This window comes from Oncorhynchus keta, chromosome 4 (genome assembly GCF_023373465.1).
Source record: "Oncorhynchus keta strain PuntledgeMale-10-30-2019 chromosome 4, Oket_V2, whole genome shotgun sequence".
In the NCBI taxonomy this organism is placed as follows: domain Eukaryota; kingdom Metazoa; phylum Chordata; class Actinopteri; order Salmoniformes; family Salmonidae; genus Oncorhynchus; species Oncorhynchus keta.
The window spans coordinates 21,706,655-21,725,865 of NC_068424.1; the positions used below are offsets into that span (position 1 = coordinate 21,706,655).

The 19,211-nt window shown below is 41.3% G+C and overlaps 2 protein-coding genes across 4 annotated transcripts in view; both read right to left on the reverse strand.

Moving 5' to 3' along the window:
• Positions 1-1,288: 1,288 nt before the first annotated feature.
• On the reverse strand, positions 1,289-4,244 carry crygn2 (crystallin, gamma N2). The gene is made up of 4 exons (XM_035769795.2): positions 4,154-4,244; positions 2,485-2,733; positions 2,043-2,188; positions 1,289-1,553 (listed from the first exon to the last, which is right to left on the reverse strand). The coding sequence occupies exons 1-4, from the start codon at positions 4,172-4,174 to the stop codon at positions 1,418-1,420; spliced, it is 552 nt and encodes a 183-aa protein (XP_035625688.1). The 5' UTR covers positions 4,175-4,244; the 3' UTR covers positions 1,289-1,417.
• Positions 4,245-11,649: 7,405 nt separating this feature from the next.
• The window catches only part of LOC118370839 (GTP-binding protein Rheb), a 32,141-nt gene continuing 24,579 nt past the window's right edge, over positions 11,650-19,211 (reverse strand). For all 3 annotated transcript variants that reach the window (XM_035756041.1, XM_035756032.1, XM_035756023.1), the window contains 2 exons: positions 12,717-12,798; positions 11,650-12,219 (listed from right to left, as the gene is read on the reverse strand). In XM_035756041.1, coding sequence (XP_035611934.1) covers positions 12,127-12,219; positions 12,717-12,798 — 175 coding nt within the window. In that variant the 3' untranslated portion in view covers positions 11,650-12,126. The remainder of the gene's footprint in view (positions 12,220-12,716; positions 12,799-19,211) is intronic.

Consider the following 19,211-nt stretch of genomic DNA (forward strand, 5'->3'; position numbering starts at 1 on the left):
CACACGTACACATCAAGTTGTATTGTAAATATGTGATAGTGGAGTAGTGGCCTGAGGGAACACTACATTTATTGGGTAAAATGTTATGAAATGTAATGTCATGTAATATTTTAAATTGTATATAACTGCTTTAATGCTGCTGGACCCCAGGAAGAGTAGCCGCTGCCTTGGCAGGAAGTAATGGGGATCCTAATAAATACAAACAAAAACAGGACAGTGTGTTCCAGTTCCCGCCAAAATCCAGCAACTTCGCAAAGCCATTGAAGAGGAGTGGGACAACATTCCACAAGCCACAATCAACAGTCTGATCCACTCTATGCGAAGGAGATGTGTTGCGCTGCATGAGGCAAATGGTGGTCACACCAGATACTGACTGGTGCAGGTCTACAATTTTGTGTCCTTCGACAGCTCTTTGGTCTTGCCCATAGTGGAGTTTGGAGTGTGAGTGTTTGAGGTTGTGGACAGGTGTTTTTTATACTGATAACAAGTTCAAACAGGTGCCATTAATACAGGTAAGGAGTGGAGGACAGAGGAGCCTCTTAAAGAAGAAGTTACAGGTCTGTGAGAGCCAGACATCTAGCTTGTTTGTAGGTGACCAAATACTTATTTTCCACCATAATTTGCAAATAAATACATTTAAAATATTTTTTTTTGTTTAAGTTACCTATAATGAAAATTACAGGCCTCTCTCATCTTTTTAAGTGGGAGAACTTGCACAATTGGTGGCTGACTAAATACTTTTTTGCCCCACTGTATCTGTGACCAAGAGCTGCATATCTGTATTTCCAGTCATGTGAAATCATTAGGGCGTAATGAATTTATTTCAATTGACTGATTTCCTTGTAAAAACTGTAACTCAGTAAAAAAAATGAAATTGTTGCATGTTGCGTTTATATTTTTGTTCAGTGTATATTTGTCTTAAGGGTAGCTTTAGTGTAGCTTAACTTCTTCCAGTGTGAAGTAATTGGTTGCTTGATAAACTATATTTTCAGAATTGCTTCCCCAACACTGATGATTGTTAGTATTTCTTTCCCTGCTTGTGCTCTATACAATCTCACTGGTTCTGTATATATAACCTTTTTTGGTCACTTTACCCCAGTGACGTTTTACTCTTACCCCCTCATATGCAATCAATCATTAGGTCTATGTTCTTAACGAGTCTAGACAAGCACCCCCCCGTGGAAAAGGGAGGTACCCCCAGGGGTACTAGTACCCCAGGTTGAAAACCACTGCTCTGTATAGACACTCATGCACTTCATAGTAACTCACAGAAGGAGAACACGCCAAGTCTTTGATAAAAATAAATTTGTGTGATTTTTTTGGGGTGTCTTTTTTTATTGAACATTTCTAGAGTGGTAGTGGTAAAAGTCACTGTCCATGCCAAGGTCGAGGTCTGGGGCAGAATAGGAGAAGAGGTTTAGAAGTAGTTGACCACCCTACGGATGGACTGGATGTTGGGGTTCTGGGCCTGCCACTCGTTGTGACTGCAATAGTCTCCTCTCTCCACGATGTACATGCGGCCGCGGAAGTTAGGCTCCTCATACATCACCCAGCTACAGAAGGAAACACACACGGGTTAGAAATGGTCACACACCTGCTCACTTCACACACTTAGAGCAAATGGAATAACAGTAATGAGGAAACATCTAACATCAAGCTGTAAAATCCTGAACTTCCCCTTTAATATTTAACTCCCTCCTGGAAAACAACTGTTGGGACCACAGGTGTGATTAGTGGTGTTAAAGTTATTTAGAAATTCAGCAGTGTCTATGATTTACCAGCTAGATCATTAGCATCTGTGTTCCAATTATGTGCCAACTTAATTAACACCTTAACATATGCTAAAAGGTTGGATGTCTTGGCTCAACAAAAATAGATCCAAAAGTTGAATCACTATGAATTCATCTCCGTGTCTTGCCAAGTGCTGTGTGTGTCTGTTTTTGTGCGCCCCTGCATGTGTGTGTTTGTCAGTGCCTGTGTGTTTGTCAGTGTGTGTATGTGTGATTGCAGTCTGAAACTTAGGCTAGAGGTGTACTACTTACGCTCCGTCTCCATAGACCTTGATGGAGTTGATGCAGTTCTTGCTGAGGCCACGGCTCTGCAGGAAGGGGCAGTCATCACAGATCTCCACACACTGGCCGGAGAAGTTACAGGCCTCGAAAAGCTCCATTCTGTAGTGCTCACCATGCTGCAGGACACAGGAGAGGATTGGAGAAAACACAAGTTTTTCAAGTCAAATATAGGAATGCTGTTATAATGAGGAAATTGAGAGATAAGAAGAGAGGAGATTAAATTTGAGGTACGTTTACAAATTGACAACACTACACCCAAACTGTGCTTTGGTCATTCACCCCCCGTATTGATCTAAAGTATCTTTGAGTTAAAGCACAAAATGTCCGTATAACTTCAACCTTTCCTCATCCTCACTAGCTATCATCTTAACCTCTAACCCCTATCTTTTCAATTCTTAGCCCCGTCTCTCACCATCTTGATGGGCTTACAGGAGCCCATGTGGTCGTTGTGGCTGTTCCAACGCTGGAACTCTGGGTATTCGCCGTGCTCCAGGATGTACTGCTGTCCCTTGAAGTCGGGGTGGTCGAAGCAGCGGAAGGCGCCGCTCTCCACACGGATGGAGTTGACGCGGTTCATGAAGCCACGGTCCTGGAAGTTATCGCAGTCGCCCCTGACCTCCAGCTGCCTGCCAGTGAAGCATTTTCCCTCGTAGAAGGTGATCTGTGATGGGGGGTGGGTGGACAGGAGGAGGTTAACACCATAGTTCATTAGTTAGGGTGGGGAGTTGGAGGTAGTATAGTGTGGTATCCAACAAACCTGTCATCATTATAGATTCAGTGGGTTTGATTGAGCTTTTCTGTTGCAATTTAACCAATATAAATGTTGCAGAAGTGCAAATCCACCTGGCACTCCAGGCAGGTTAAAGCAAATGCTTAAAGTGTTTGAAAGATTTGAAATCATATTTGAACCTAAGTCCTGGTGGGATACAAACTCAATTGCTCAATTTAACTTTATTACAGCCAGTTCATGACTCAAAATGTAGTGAAATGGTCCAGAGCAAAGCGTTTTGGATCCCAGGCTAGAGGCTGGACGGACATGTGAATACTTTGTCACTGGAGTGTAGGTGTGGATTTGTATGTGTTGGCGTGGTGTCGTCAGTTCAGTATATAAATACATTTTATCATGCAGACTTGTGGCCATGGCACAGGAGTCTGGTGACACCTTAATTGGGGAGGATGGGTTCATGGTAATGACTGCAGCGGAATAGGTGGAATGGTATCAAATACATCAAACACATGTATTTGTTTCCATGTGTTTGATTCCACGTTTCCATGTGTTTGATGCCATTTCATTTGCTCCGTTCCAGTCATTATTATGAGCCGTCCTCCCGTTAGTAGCCTCCACTGATCTGTACAGTATATATGCTGAATGCCAACTATAGATGAATAGAAGTCTAGAATAGAAGATTAGAGTTGGCTTGCAGTTGGCTAGAAGTATGGATACAAGACTATGTTATGTCTACTCCTATTGGCCAGCCACCAACTAATTATCCCTACCTGCCATTGATAGTTTATTCAAAATAAAATAAATAAATACAATTTTCCTAGACCTTGCTTGCTCTTTTAGATATATCTATAACACAAGATTGACGGTAGAACTGGGAGCAGAATCAGAATGCACTCGAAACTTTTCCCAAATATTCACGATACAATGCCATTCATTCACTTTCAACTCCTGTAACAGATTTAACTGTATTTCTCCCAGCAAGACAAACTGAGTAATTGCTCTGATTAGAATAATCTCTAAATCTAAAAATGTTCACCAGGGATTGCCTCCACATTTTATTGAGTGTTGAATTGAAAAACAAAAAAAACACCTGTTTGTTGAATACCTAACCTCATGATGGTATGAGAAAAGTACATTTTCCACTTCCAAACCAATGTTATCACACCTGCACTAAATACCTGTAAATGCATACACTCCCAAACCTATGTGTTTATTGACTAGAGTTCTCTCTAACCAGGCAGTCCTGTTGAGGTCAGAAGAACTCTTTTTCAAGGGATCCCTGTCCAGTCAGTTATGTCCCAGTGTTAGCCAACCTGATGCTGTGTGAATGCAGGTTGACCCAGATGCTGCTTACCTTTCCAGAATACTGCGACATTTTCCACTGGATACTGTCCAACCTGGCCCACAAGTAAGAAAGTGTAACAGTAAAAAAGTTGGACACCCCAATATATATGGCGGGGCACGTGCCCGGCAGTATCGCGAGGCTTTCCGCACAAAGGACACACAATGGGGGACTTAGGGCTTTCGCTGGGTGAGCATTTTCCCCTTCAACTCTTGGCACTGCTGATTCTGGGCTTTGGCTGCAGGGGGACTGAACAGGAGACAAACAAAGGAATTTGCTTGGCCGGGGCTTTGTGCACGCCGTTTTGCACATGCTATGCTTCTCTTATGCTGAAGTTGAATGGGGCCTGGTATGCATGCACAGTGAGCGAGACAGAGAGAAGTGTGTGTGTGCATGTTAGAGAGAATGTGTGTGTGTCAGAGTGTGTGTGTGTGTGGTGGGAGGGTGGTTACCATGGCAACCAGGTGATGGAGAAGAGCGCGTGCAGAGCTACAACAAAGACTTGGTATTCTCTTTCACTCTTCACACACTACTACTATGACCTGCCATTGTTCATATACACACACAGAGTTTCACAGCCATATTTAAACGACCTCCGACCTCTGATGCACTAGAACTGGCCGTGTCATTGTATTTAAAGTGTGGGGGACATTTGAATAGATTATCAGGAGATAGAATGCCGTTTCAAATCTTTTATGCCTTTTATGATTTTTATGACTTATATGGCTGCTATGCCAATAATGTATGGGGCATATAAATCTTGTTATCAAAAAGATGCTAAAACTGTATGTTCGTGTCAAAACTATCTCTGTACATTCAAGTGAGAAATATAGAATTATACTGACTCTTTAATGTAATTAAATAGTTTTCACCATTAAAAACACCCATTGGGATATTGCAATATCCTGAAGTGCTTAAAGCCCTGTAAGATGGCAGAGAGAATGTAAAGAGATCTCCTGACATACATCACACAGTGCATTATGGTATTGGATTACTACCCTTGAATCCTGAGGACTTCTATCGATCGACTACACATCCATTAGAGGATGTTAAGCCCTTTTTAGTCTCTCTCCCTCTCTCTCTCTCTCTCTCTCTCTCTCTCTCTCTCTCTCTCTCTCTCTCTCTCTCTCTCTCTCTCTCTCTCTCTCTCTTTCTCTCTCTCTCCCTCTCTCTCTTTCTCTCTCTCTCCCTCTCTATCTCAGCGCCCCATTAATTACATGGGGAATATAATGACTGGAATGAGCATTATGATGCATTTACATGACACTTTAAAATGAATATTAACATAACATGGGAAGTATTTAAATAATGCTATGTAACTGAATGTCTAAAATTAGAACAAAATTCAAAAGGTTGGCTCAACTTTCTAAATACATGGCTCTACTTTAGACTGTTGCCATGTAGCCCAAGGAGAATTGGATAGGTATAACCAATATTTTAGAATCTCCTCCTTGCCCTCTAATAAGCTAGGTTTTAAAACGGTTGAAAGGTTATGTGTGATGATGTAGTACACATGAAAATAACTTTTGCAGATAAATTCCCATGTTCCGAATAAAAAATACAAGTTAAATGGGTTTCCATCGCATTTTCAACTCTAATGATGGTTTTGTCACAAAAAATGTATGGTATTATATAGCGAATGTGCCCACTTTGGTCTCGGCAAGTGCTCTCTAGCCAACAGCTCACAGATACAGTGCGGGTATAGCCTACATGATGAGATCATGTTTTTATTTGTCAAACGGCAGCCAAGCATCGATCGTCATGTCACCAGAATACGACTCTCGATATTTATTGGAAAGAAGCATTAAGCTGATCATCATGTGCCGTGTATTGATGTGACATACTGATATGATGTCACCACCACCCATTGTCGTGCCATTCATCTGCCGTCGTCACCTCATGTTTCAGCATTATAATGCACGATGTTGCAAGGAGCTGTACACAATTCCTGGAAGCTGAAAGTGTCCCAGTTCCCCCAAGGCCTGCATACTCACCAGATATGTTACCCATTGAGCATGTTCGGATTGCTCTGGATCGACATGTACGACAGCGTGTTCCAGTTCCCACCAATTTCCAGCAACTTTGCAAAGGCATTGAAGAGGAGTTGGACAACATTCCACAGGCCACAATCAACAGCCTGATCAACTTTATACAACGGAGATGTGTCGCGCTGCACGAGGCAAATGGTGGTCACACCAAATACTGACTGGTTTTCTGATTCATGACCCTACTTTTTTTTAAGGTATCTGTGACCAATCCATAGATTAATTTAATTCATATATTTAAAATGGTTGCATGTTACATTTATATTTTTGGTCAGTGTAGATGAGATCACATGGGAAATGCTGAAAGCCAGGAAAATCAGGTGCCATTCATCACAGACTGATGAAAAGCTATATCCACACTCATCAAGCGAGCCAATACCAGTGAAAAGGGTTTTCACATGTCAAATAAAGATAGGCAAGCGCAGCACACACACTGAGTTCACTGTGATACGGTCAGAAGTTTACATACACTTAGGTTGGAGTCATTAAAACTCGTTTTTCAACCACTCCAAACATTTCTAGTTAACAAACTATAATTTTGGCAAGTCGGTTAGGACATTTCTCCCAAACATTTTCCAATAATTGTTTACAGACAGATTATTTCACTTATTATTCACTGTATCACAATTCCAGTGGTTTACATACACTAAGTTGACTGTGCCTTTAAACAGCTTGGAAAAATTCCAGAAAATGATGTCATGGCTTCAGAAGCTTCATTTGAGTCAATTGGAGGTGTACCTGTGGATGTATTTCAAAGCCTACCTTCAAACTCAGTGCCTCTTTGCTTGAGGGGGGGAAATAAAAAAAAAACAGCCAAGACCTCAGATTTGTTTTTATAGACCTCCACAATTCTGGTTCATCCTTGGGAGCAATTTCCAAATGCCTGAAGGTACCACGTTCATCTGTACAAACAATAGTACGCAAGTATAAACACCATGGGACCACGCAGGAGAAGGGTTCTGTCTCCTTAGAGATGAACATACTTTTGGTGCGGAAAGTGAAAATCAATCCCAGAAAAACAGCAAAGGACCTTGTGAAGATGCTGGAGAAAACAGGTACAAAAGTATCTATATCCACAGTAAAATGAGTTCTATATCAACATAACCTGAAAGGCCGCTCAGGCTACGGTTTGCAACTGCACATGGGGACAAAGATCATACTTTTTGTACTCTTTTGCCATAATGACCATCGTTATGTATGGAGGAAAAAGCAACATCTCAAGACATCAGTCAGGAAGTTAAAGCTTGGTCGCAAATGGGTCTTCAAAATGGACAATGACCCCAAGCATACTTCCAAAGTTGGGAAGATGGTATAAGGACAACAAAGTCAAGGTATTGGTGTAGCCATCACAAAGCCCTGACCTCAATCCTATAGAAAATTTGTGGGCAGAACTGAAAAAGTGTGTGCAAGCAAGGAGGCCTACAAACCTGACTCAGTTACACCAGCTCTGTCAGGAGGAATGGGCCAAAATTCACCCAAATTATTTTGGGAAGCTTGTGGAACGCTACCCAAAACGTTTGACCCACGTTAAACAATTTAAAGGCAATGCTACCAAACACTAATTTAGTGTATGTAAACTTCTGACCCACTTGGAATGTGATGAAAGAAATAAAAGCTGAAATAAATCATTATTATCTCTACTATTATTCTGACATTTCACATTCTCAAAATAGAGTGGTGACCCTAACTGACCTAAAACAGGGAATTCTTACTAGGATTAAATGTAAGGAATTGTGAAAAACTGAGTTTAAATGTATTTGGATAAGGTGTATGTAAACTTCCGACTTCAACCGTTGCTAGCGAAAGAAACTGCCATTAAATTGGGTATGCTAAAAGTGGCTGTGACCATAGCAGCAGTGACAGATGTAAAAGTGCAGAGAAAACAGCAGTCGCCCAAGTTGTTTGAAGGGGTGGGAAATGTCAACACAAACCAGATCAACCTACATGTAGATAGAAACCTGACAACAGTAGCACAGGCTCTTAGGCATGTACCATTCCACCTGAGAAAACGATAGAGAAACTACAAAACATGGACTTAACGGAGAGAGTAGATGGTGCCACACGTGGATGAATCCGCTAGCGGTGGTGCCAAAACCGGACGGAGACATAAGAATGTGTCTGGACATGAAACAAGCAAACACAGCAATCATATGTGGCATGTACCCAATCGCCAGAGTAGATTCACTTTTGCAAGGAATGATTGGGTCTGTCATGTTCTGTAAACTGGATCTAAATGGGGCTAACACCAGAGTCAACTGACTGATCACAAGGCGTTAAAAGCTATTTACAGTCTTCACTCAAAGCCATGCACTCGCATAGAACAGTGGGTGCTGAGGCTCCAACCTTATGACTTTTGTGTTGTCCACATACCAGGGAAAAGCAACATCGCTGACCCTCGTCTACTCGGAGTGACTGCAGTGAAAGAATCACACACACATGGAGCAGAGGAGTATGCGAGATTTATAGCTGTGAACGCAACTCCAAGTGCAATGACCACAAGGGAAGTGGAAGTGTAGGAAGCATTGGCTACAGATGAAGCGCTAAGAGGGGCGAGAAATGCTATTCAGACTGGGTGTTAGGAGACATGCCGCGCAAATGCACCTATAGCAAATGAACTGTGTGTAATTGGACAGTTAGTCCTAAGGGGAAAAAACATTGTTTTGCCCCATGTAGTCTAAGCTCACGAGGGACATTAGGGCATTGTAAGTACAAAACTTCTTAGGAGTAAAGTAGCGTGGCTGGGCAGGGACAAGGCCGCAGAGAGGCATGTCAAGTCATGTCATGGTTGCCAGATTGTAGCACGACCAGACGTGCCAGAACCCGTGAGAACCTGTGCTACCTGAAGGGCCGTGGCAGGACGTCGCCACTGACCTATTGGGTCCACTACCAACAGGACACAGGTTTCTGTACAGCTAAGAATAAGTGTTGTGTATGTCAGGTTGACTGAAGTTTATATCGATTTGCAACGGGTGGGTCTAATCCTGGACGCTGATTGGTTAAAACCAACAATATATCCTCCAAACACAGGCTTCTCAGCATTATCACTGAAGTAAAGTAAAGGGGGGTTGTCCTGTATTGATGTGACGTACTGATATGACGTCACCATGTCCGTATACAATGCAGAGTTCTTGTTACACCAACAGTCTTGGAGTAAAGACATGTTGAAGTTTACCTCTGATTCAATTCAGAGAAATAACCTAATTTAGCACGTTGCAAGTGTTGGATTGGACACAGTGCACTTTCACCACCCTGTGCCGTTCATTAAGAAAAACGAGAATGTATGCAGCAACCTTAGAATAACTGCTCAAACTTCCAGTTTTACTTCTGTACGCGTTTGTTTAACGTCGAACGAACAAATAATCTGTAAGGCATTTATAAAACTGTACTGTTTGTGTTTCCATCACAGGTGTGTGCACTGTTCTGTGAAGGGAGTAGTACACAGCGTTGTACAAGATCTTCAGTTTCTTGTCAATTTCTCACATGGAATAGCCTTCATTTCTCATAACAAGAATACACTGACGAGTTCAGAAGAAAGTTATTTGTTTGTAGACATTTTGAGCCTGTAATGGAACCCACAAATGCTGATGCTCCAGATACCCTACTCAACAAATTGGATGCAGTCTATCACAGTGCAATCCGTTTTGTCACCAAAGCCCCATATACTACCCACCATTGCGACCTGTACGCTCTCGTTGGCTGGCCCTCGCTTCATACTCGTCGCCAAACCCACTGGCTCCATGTCATCTACAAGACCCTGCTAGGTAAAGACCCCCTTATCTCAGCTCGCTGGTCACAATAGCATCTCCCACCTGTAGCACACGTTCCAGCAGGTATATCTCTCTAGTCACCCCCAAAACCAATTCTTTCTTTGGCCGCCTCTCCTTCCAGTTCTCTGCTGCCAATGAGTGGAACGAACTACAAAAATCTCTGAAACTGGAAACACTTATCTCCCTCACTAGCTTTAAGCACCAACTGTCAGAGCATCTTACAGATTACTGCACATGTACATAGCCCACCTATAATTTAGCCCAAACAACTACCTCTTTCCCAACTGTATTTAATAAATTTATTTATTTTGCTCCTTTGCACCCCATTATTTTTATTTCTACTTTGCACATTCTTCCATTGCAAAACTACCATTCCAGTGTTTTACTTGCTATATTGTATTTACTTTGCCACCATGGCCTTTTTTGCCTTTACCTCCCTTCTCACCTAATTTGCTCACATTGTATATAGACTTGTTTATACTGTATTATTGACTGTATGTTTGTTTTACTACATGTGTAACTCTGTCGTTGTATCTGTCGAACTGCTTTGCTTTATCTTGGCCAGGTCGCAATTGTAAATGAGAACTTGTTCTCAACTTGTCTACCTGGTTAAATAAAGGTGAGATAAAAATAAATACTCAACGTAGGACAGTTTTATTGCTTCTTTAATCAGGACAACAGTGGAGGAACGGTCAATTGTGATCCAACCAGATCACTAGTCCATTCACAATGGGCAATTGTTGCCCTTTTAACATTCTTTCAAATGTTCTGATTTGAGGTATTATGGGGGTCAACGACGACAGTGCTTTTGGTTCTGTTTTTGGTTGATAATGAGGTCGTTGAGAAAAGCAACAGAGAGGGTTATTGAATTTATCCTGTTGCCTTTTAATTGGTTGTACTAACATAATTGCAAAAGGGTTTTCTAATGATCAATTAGCATTTTAAAATGATAAACTTGGATTAGCTAACACAACGAGCCATTGGAACACAGGAGTGATGGTTGCTGATAATAGGCCTCTGTACACCTATGTAGTTTCCAGCTACAATAGTAATTTACAATATTAACAATGACTACACTGTATTTCTGATCAATTTGATGTTAATTTAATGGCCATTTTTAAAAACATTTTTCAAAAACAAGGACATTTCTAAGTGACCCGAACTTTTGAACGGTAGTGTATATATTGTATATAGTATTTTTTTTGCGGGGGGTTGGGGTTGTTTCTGGACAAGCCTCTGTCTCCGACAATGAAATTCATGTATTCTATGGAGGAAAGAACAGCTAGAAGTGAATTGTGAATCCTATAATTAGAAACCATCTCCAACTGGCAAATAAGAGTGGAATATAATGAGTAGTAGATCTCTCGTGGACACATTATTCCAACCCACTAGGTTTCCATTTCTCCTTGGTAACGTTAATTATCACGCCCCCCCCGTTCTGAGAGCTGGCGTGAGTGAATGTGTGGAGCAGTGTGATGGCACATCCCTGACTGAGTGGCAACATCAGCCTGTTGACAGGTTCTGAGGTAGAGGAGCCAACTGGAAGTAGAATACTGAACCCCTTATCTCTGGTAAGGGAAAAGATATATCATATACTATTTGAATTATATAATGTATCAAAACACCTCCGTGTGTATTCTGCTAATTTGTATGAAACAAAAAAAACAGAAAATTTTGAGAAATAAGAAAATCAAACTCTAGTGAAACAATATGCTGATTTAATGATTACAATCAAAAACCAGAATCAACATTCACTAGACTAGCAAATGAATGCTGGCCAACTATAGTGGCCATAATAATAACATTTTAAGAAATACAATATACAAACTTTTCAAGGGGAAGGGAGGAGCAGGGAGGTCAGGTAGAAAATTACAGGCTTTAAATGAGGAGTAGTAAGGCTAGATATTTCACCACATTTGGTTTCTCAGAAAAAGGGGAAGTCAGGGGGAGCAAGACGGGTGTACCCTAAGCTGGGATCGATTGTTACTCTTAATGTCGAAGTCTTCATCTGTCTTTCTGGAAATGAAAAAAGAAATGTAGAAAAGAAAAAGACAGATGTTTCTCGAGGGAGGAAAACAGGCAGTTAGCCACTTCAAGTAGAGGGATTTCCCAGTGTCCAGTGCTGTGGTTGGGGACGGTGTTCGAGGGCCTGGGGGGGCAGGGAAAAGGAGGGTTACATCAGGGAGCAGGATGTCCTGCCCTGGGGCGCTCCCCCCTCCATCTTCTCCGCCTCCAGGATGGTCCTCTTGAACACCTCCACCGCTGTCTGACTCACAGAAAACAGGAAGTCAGAGGGAGGAAATGTCATATCACAACAACAGGGCTGTGCAGACGGGTGTTTTTTCTGCTCTGTGCTTGCAAATGCTACAATCTAGTGTAAACCAAGTTGATAGATTCATTGTTATTGCTAGGATATAAAGAAAGTAGGAAATCCAAACATTCTAGATGACGAGAGGAATATTTGATACAAACACTATTTTGATATCATCAACACAGTAGCATTGATCAATGGATCCAACATGCCTCATGTGGTACAATAAGGAAATAGCAACAATTCTGTTGAATGATGCATTGATGCGTCCAGGCCATGTTGGCAACAAATGTTCCTTCCTTTAGATTACTCTTCCAATTTAAATTCAAACTAGACTGTAATTGCCTTGGAACATTCTGTGCCAAGATGGCATCCATTACAATACTAGATGTCAAAACAGAGTTGGCCAAACTATACATCTATTCGGGAGTGGCCGGTGTCATCATCATCACCTGGTTCTCTTTAGCGGAGGACTCCATGAATGCTGCGTTCCATGAGTCAGCCAGTGCTTTTCCTTCTTCACAACTGATTACACTGAGGAGAGGGAAAAACATATCACATTGACTACAATTAGCTTGTAACAGCAGCACAGCCTATACCCACAGTTCCTGGTTGTACTGAGGGGAACCCAATATCACAGTGAACACCATTTGCTTGTAACACAACAGTCTATAACCACATGTGGGAGCATTAGCTATAGGAGGGTAAGGCACTAATGGAGAAACTGATCTGTGGTCACTCTCCCTATACTGTCCCAGGCATTCACTACACCATCTCTCCTCCATGTATTTTTACAATAGCCTGATCCAAGATCAGTTTGTCCTGTATAGTCAACTCCTATGGTCGCAGCCCAAACAGACCTGGGACCAGGTTAGATAGTATTGTGATGCTAAGATACACCCCCCCCCCCTTACGGATTTTAACTGCGTCGCATGAGTCTTTTTCAGCCGAGACAAAATCTATAGGCTTTATAGCCTAGTGGCGTATATGCTGACTGGTGTAACTGTACTACAGCACTCTGCATCCCTAACATTCACTCCTGGTATTTAATAGCCTGGAGTTATTGATTCATCCTAAGGTTTAGCCGGTTCCTCACTTCGCCCTGGCGCAAACCTTTCCCAGCCCTTGTTTAATGTGATCTGTCGGTACACACACACACACACACACACACACACACACACACACACACACACACACACACACACACACACACACACACACACACACACACACACACACACACACACACACACACACACACACACACACACACACACACACACACACATGATAATGCAGTTAGAAGATAAAGGGTGATATACTGTACTGTTAAGCAATAAACAATACAATGCAAACAATACAATGTATGTTACATTGTATATATCTAGTCTGTAGTCTATTTCAGGGTGGAATGATAGTTTGGGAGGTATGCGTTACTACGGAGAAGTCATTAGGAGAGACAGAGAAAGAGATACATTGAAAAAAAATTGAGAGAAAGAGAAAGAAAGGGAAAGAGAGAAAGAAAAAGTGAGAGAGAAAGAGAGAAAGAGAGAGAGAGAGAGAGAGAGAAAGGGAGAGAGAGAAAGAGAGAGAAAGGGAGAGAGAGAGAAAGAGAGAAAGAAAGAGAGAGAAAGAGAGATAGAGAGAGAGAGAGAAAGAGAGAGAAAGAGAGAAAGAAAGAGAGAGAAAGAGAGCAAGGGAAAGAGAGAGAAAGGGAGAGAGAGAGGAAGTGATCAGTAATGCCTTGATTACTTTAGTTGGCTAATAGAATTCCAGCCAGCCCCAGGGATACTATGCTCCTGTGTGTCTGTGTTTGTACTCACTACACACTGAGAAGCATATGAATCCCTTCAACACTCCTTACAGCGTGCACATCATCATAATGGGGCCAGAGTGTGTGCATGCGTGGGTTGATGTGTGCATGTGTATGTGTGTGTGTGGAAGGGATGTCAGAGTAGCTGTCACTACTTCCCACTATGAGCTGGCTGTGCTACATTTCCTGTTTATTCTGGGAATGATAGAGGAGGCAGGAGGAAGGATGGATGAAAAATAAAGGAGGGAGGAGGAACGAGGGAGAGCTATGAGTGAGTGACCCATTTTCAGAAGTGTGTTGAGCAAGCAGAGTGCACTGTTCAGGCCTGGTAAATGACACACACAGGGGAAGTGGATCATGTCAGTTAGCAAGCTAAAAAAGAACAACAATCTGGATTCTTTTTTTAAACTTAAAACCGGACTTTCTCAAATCATCCAGTTCAGAAATTAGCTTTCTATACAAGGTCGGAAACAGCAGATTCTAAGGTTTCTAAAGTAAACAAACTCTAAAAAATAAGGACACGGTCTCTGTTTAAAAATACCACTTGTTTAAGTATAACAGCGGTTCCACACATTCCTCGGACATGTTATTATTATTATTTTATTCTATTCCATTCTTAGTATAACATATTTACATTTGTATTTTTAAAAATGTAACCTTTATTTAACTAGGCAAGTCAGTTAAAGAACAAATTCTTATTTACAATGACGGCCTTTCCAGGACAATGCTGGGCCAATTGTGCACTGCCCTATGGGACTCCCAATCACAGCAGGTTGTGATACAGCCTGGAATCGAACCAGAGTCTGTAGTGGTATATTTGTGTTGAATGTGATCAGGGCAGGGGAATGTAAGTTTGTCTTGTCTGTTTAACCCCCTAGAGTCTATGTCCACACCCGTGCGGACATCTAATTAACATAATCATTAAAAAATCCCCAACAAAATCTGTCTGTTTAAGCTATATATATATATACAGTGCCTTGCGAAAGTATTCGGCCCCCTTGAACTTTGCGACCTTTTCCCACATTTCAGGCTTCAAACATAGAGATATAAAACTGTATTTTTTTGTGAAGAATCAACAACAAGTGGGACACAATCATGAAGTGGAACGACATTTATTGGATATTTCAAACTTTTTTAACAAATCAAAAACTGAAAGATTGGGCGTGCAAAATTATTCAGCCCCCTTAAGTTAATACTTTGTAGCGCCACCTTTTGCTGCGATTACAGCTGTAAGTCGCTTGGGGTATGTCTCTATCAGTTTTGCACATCGAGAGACTGACATTTTTCCCATTCCTCCTTGCAAAACAGCTCGAGCTCAGTGAGGTTGGATGGAGAGCATTTGTGAACAGCAGTTTTCAGTTCTTTCCACAGATTCCCGATTGGATTCAGGTCTGGACTTTGACTTGGCCATTCTAACACCTGGATATGTTTATTTTTGAACCATTCCATTGTAGATTTTGCTTTATGTTTTGGATCATTGTCTTGTTGGAAGACAAATCTCCGTCCCAGTCTCAGGTCTTTTGCAGACTCCATCAGGTTTTCTTCCAGAATGGTCCTGTATTTGGCTCCATCTTCCCATCAATTTTAACCATCTTCCCTGTCCCTTCTGAAGAAAAGCAGGCCCAAACCATGATGCTGCCACCACCATGTTTGACAGTGGGGATGGGGTGTTCAGGGTGATGAGCTGTGTTGCTTTTACGCCAAACATAACGTTTTGCATTGTTGCCAAAAAGTTCAATTTTGGTTTCATCTGACCAGAGCACCTTCTTCCACATGTTTGGTGTGTCTCCAGGTGGCTTGTGGCAAACTTTAAACGACACTTTTTATGGATATCTTTAAGAAATGGCTTTCTTCTTGCCACTCTTCCATAAAGGCCAGATTTGTGCAATATACGACTGATTGTTGTCCTATGGACAGAGTCTCCCACCTCAGCTGTAGATCTCTGCAGTTCATCCAGAGTGATCATGGGCCTCTTGGCTGCATCTCTGATCAGTCTTCTCCTTGTATGAGCTGAACGTTTAGAGGGACGGCCAGGTCTTGGTAGATTTGCAGTGGTCTGATACTCCTTCCATTTCAATATTATCGCTTGCACAGTGCTCCTTGGGATGTTTAAATCTTGGGAAATCTTTTTGTATCCAAATCCGGCTTTAAACTTCTTCACAACAGTATCTCTGACCTGCCTGGTGTGTTCCTTGTTCTTCATGATGCTCCCTGCGCTTTTAACGGATCTCTGAGACTATCACAGTGCAGGTGCATTTATACGGAGACTTGATTACACACAGGTGGATTGTATTTATCATCATTAGTCATTTAGGTCAACATTGGATCATTCAGAGATCCTCACTGAACTTCTGGAGAGAGTTTGCTGCACTGAAAGTAAAGGGGCTGAATAATTTTGCACGCCCAATTGTTCAGTTTTTGATTTGTTCAAAAAGTTTGAAATATCCAATAAATGTCGTTCCACTTCATGATTGTGTCCCACTTGTTGTGGATTCTTCACAAAAAAATACAGTTTTATCTCTTCATGTTTGAAGCCTGAAATGTGGCAAAAGGTCGCAAAGTTCAAGGGGGCCAAATACTTTCGCAAGGCACTCTATATATATTTTTTTGCATTGGCTGTGTCTTCATCTGCGCTGGAAGGTGGCTGAGCTACAGCGGTGTTTGCCAGACTATGAGACATCCTGAAAACCAGTCTTCTCACAAAAACATCTGTAGCGTCCAAACGGTTTGGCCTTGAAACTATGACTACTAACTATGACATCTATGGAAAGATGAGACTCTAACGAACATGTACAGTACATGTCGGTTGTTGCTCTAGGACACCCAAGAGGTCTCACAAGAGGTCTGAAGATAGTGGAAGTACATATGGATGTAGTTTAGTGCCTAACATTATTTCTTTTGTAGGGATAAAAAAACAAAATAATAATTTCCTGATCTTTTTGATATCTCTCAGATTTAGGACAGACACTTAAAAACAAACTTCCTTTTGATTTATTTTTGACCATCGGTTTTTCCATGTATAAATCTATTATCCAATGTTTTTCTATGGGCTAATAGCAGTAAGGCCAAATTCAATGTTTCATCAAATATTTGTATACATTTTTGGGGGATAACACTTTACTTGACGCCCAGTGTAATAACACATAATGACACAGTCATTACCATGTCATAATGGCATAACAGCTTATATAACTTGTGTTATGACATAATATGGTCATAACACTGTCATGACCCATATTATTTACTACATATATTGACTGGAACGAATTGCAAAAATCGCTGAAGCTGGAGACTCATATCTCCCTCACTAACTTTAAGCACCAGCTGTCAGAGCAGCTCACAGATCACTGCACCTGTACATAGCCCATCTGTAAATAGCCCATCCAACTACCTCATCCCCATACTGTTATTTATTTTTGCTCCTTTGCACCCCAGTATCTCTACTTGCACATTCATCTTCTGCACATCTATCACTCCAGTGTTTAATTGCTAAATTGTAATTATTTCACCACTATGGCCTATTTATTGCCTTTACCTCCCTTATCCTACCTCATTTGCACACACTGTATATATACTTTTTTTCAATTGTGTTATTGACTGTATGTTTGTTTATTCCATGTGTGTTGTTGTTTGTGTCGCACTGCTTTGCCAGGTCACAGTGGTAATTGAGAACTTGTTCTCAACTGGCCTACCTGGTTAAATAAAGGTGAAATAATAAATAAATATTGCGTTATTTTATGGCTGGTAATTCTAATTCGTTTTTTTCCCTGCCAAGAAGTTTCCTTTCCTTTGGAAAGTTTGTTTCTTAAATTCATTGTTCTTGTAATGAATTATTTACAGTCATGTGTCACTTTATTTGGAAAAACAAAAATACACTTTGTCATTGTCAAGAAGTATTATGACCATCATGATCATATAAGCTACTCAGGCCTGTCACATACATGCCCTTATGTCAGTCAGTCAGTCACAAAGAGGGTGTCTTGTCCTGCTCCTGAAATATGCTCCTGCATTCATCCCAGTCATCAGACACAGTGCATTGGGGTATGTAGGTGCATGTCTGACACCAATGACATCAATCATTTATAATTATAATTTAATATAGTCAATAAAATAAAAAAATTAAAATAAATATATAACATAAACATACTGTTGGGACGTAGGCTATTGTCATGACGTTGGCCTGGGTGTAGGTTTATGACAGTCATAAATACCTCTTCCCCCTGTTTCCTCTCTGTACCCCACTGATGTGACATTTGAAAAATCCTTGGTTAACATAGAGATTCTGGGAACATCAGAAGGTGGGGGGAAATTAACTATATTCTGGTAAGCCGACCAATTGAACATATGCAGTTGTACTTAATGAATATGATGTCAGTTCGGTTGTCATCTGGGACATTCTCCTCAATGATAGGAAGACAAACTCTACAGTGGAAAGTCTGCACATTGTAGTTATCGGAGTCACATGGAATTGTTGTTCAATTTAAATGTTTGAATATGAAATTATTGGTGAAGAGATTAAATGTAATTTTAGCTTCCAAATGAGAGATTTGGGTTTTCATAAGGTTAGGGCTCTGCTCAATCAGTGGCCCGCCCCTGTGAAGAGACATGGGTTATAAAACCTTTCAGACACACCCTTCTCGCTCCACTATATAAAGCCTTGACGAAAATGTAACCTCCTGTTCCAAGTACGTGAGGTCTGCAGCCTCTGCGTTAAAAGGACTAACATGTCAACTACAGAACTAAGCCAACCTCAGCGTGAGCTTTGGTTGCGAATGGTTTGAACTTTGAACTCTTATTCACTACAGAAGTGATACCTCCTAGCCGTTGAGTTAGCCACAGCAGTTGCAAACATGGGCTAGGAAAGAACAGACAGAGTATACAGCTACCACACAATGACGTTACTACAACGTATCCAATTGACCACCAGAGACATTCTCCAAAGGACAAAGTACTCGTTTTGGCAACACGGCCTTCCATCTACCACCAACCTACCGAAACGCAGCTCAGAGTAAATATTTATTGCATTTTGCTTTTCCAAATGGGAGGTAATTTAGAATGCATAATATACTGTACTTACGACAGCACAGCTTCTCCCTTTGTCCCTCAGTCTTCCCGCTCTTTCACTCAAACCCAG

What these genes read in the sequence shown, in the direction of transcription:
- crygn2 (XM_035769795.2), bottom strand. Translation starts at nt 4,174, where the DNA reads ATGTCGCAGTATTCTGGAAAG. An exon ending in CCTGTAAGCCCATCAAGATG is followed by an intron (nt 2,189 to 2,484) that starts GTGAGAGACGGG and finishes TGTGTCCTGCAG; the next exon opens with CATGGTGAGCACTACAGAAT. An exon ending in AAGGTCTATGGAGACGGAGC is followed by an intron (nt 1,554 to 2,042) that starts GTAAGTAGTACA and finishes TTCCTTCTGTAG; the next exon opens with CTGGGTGATGTATGAGGAGC.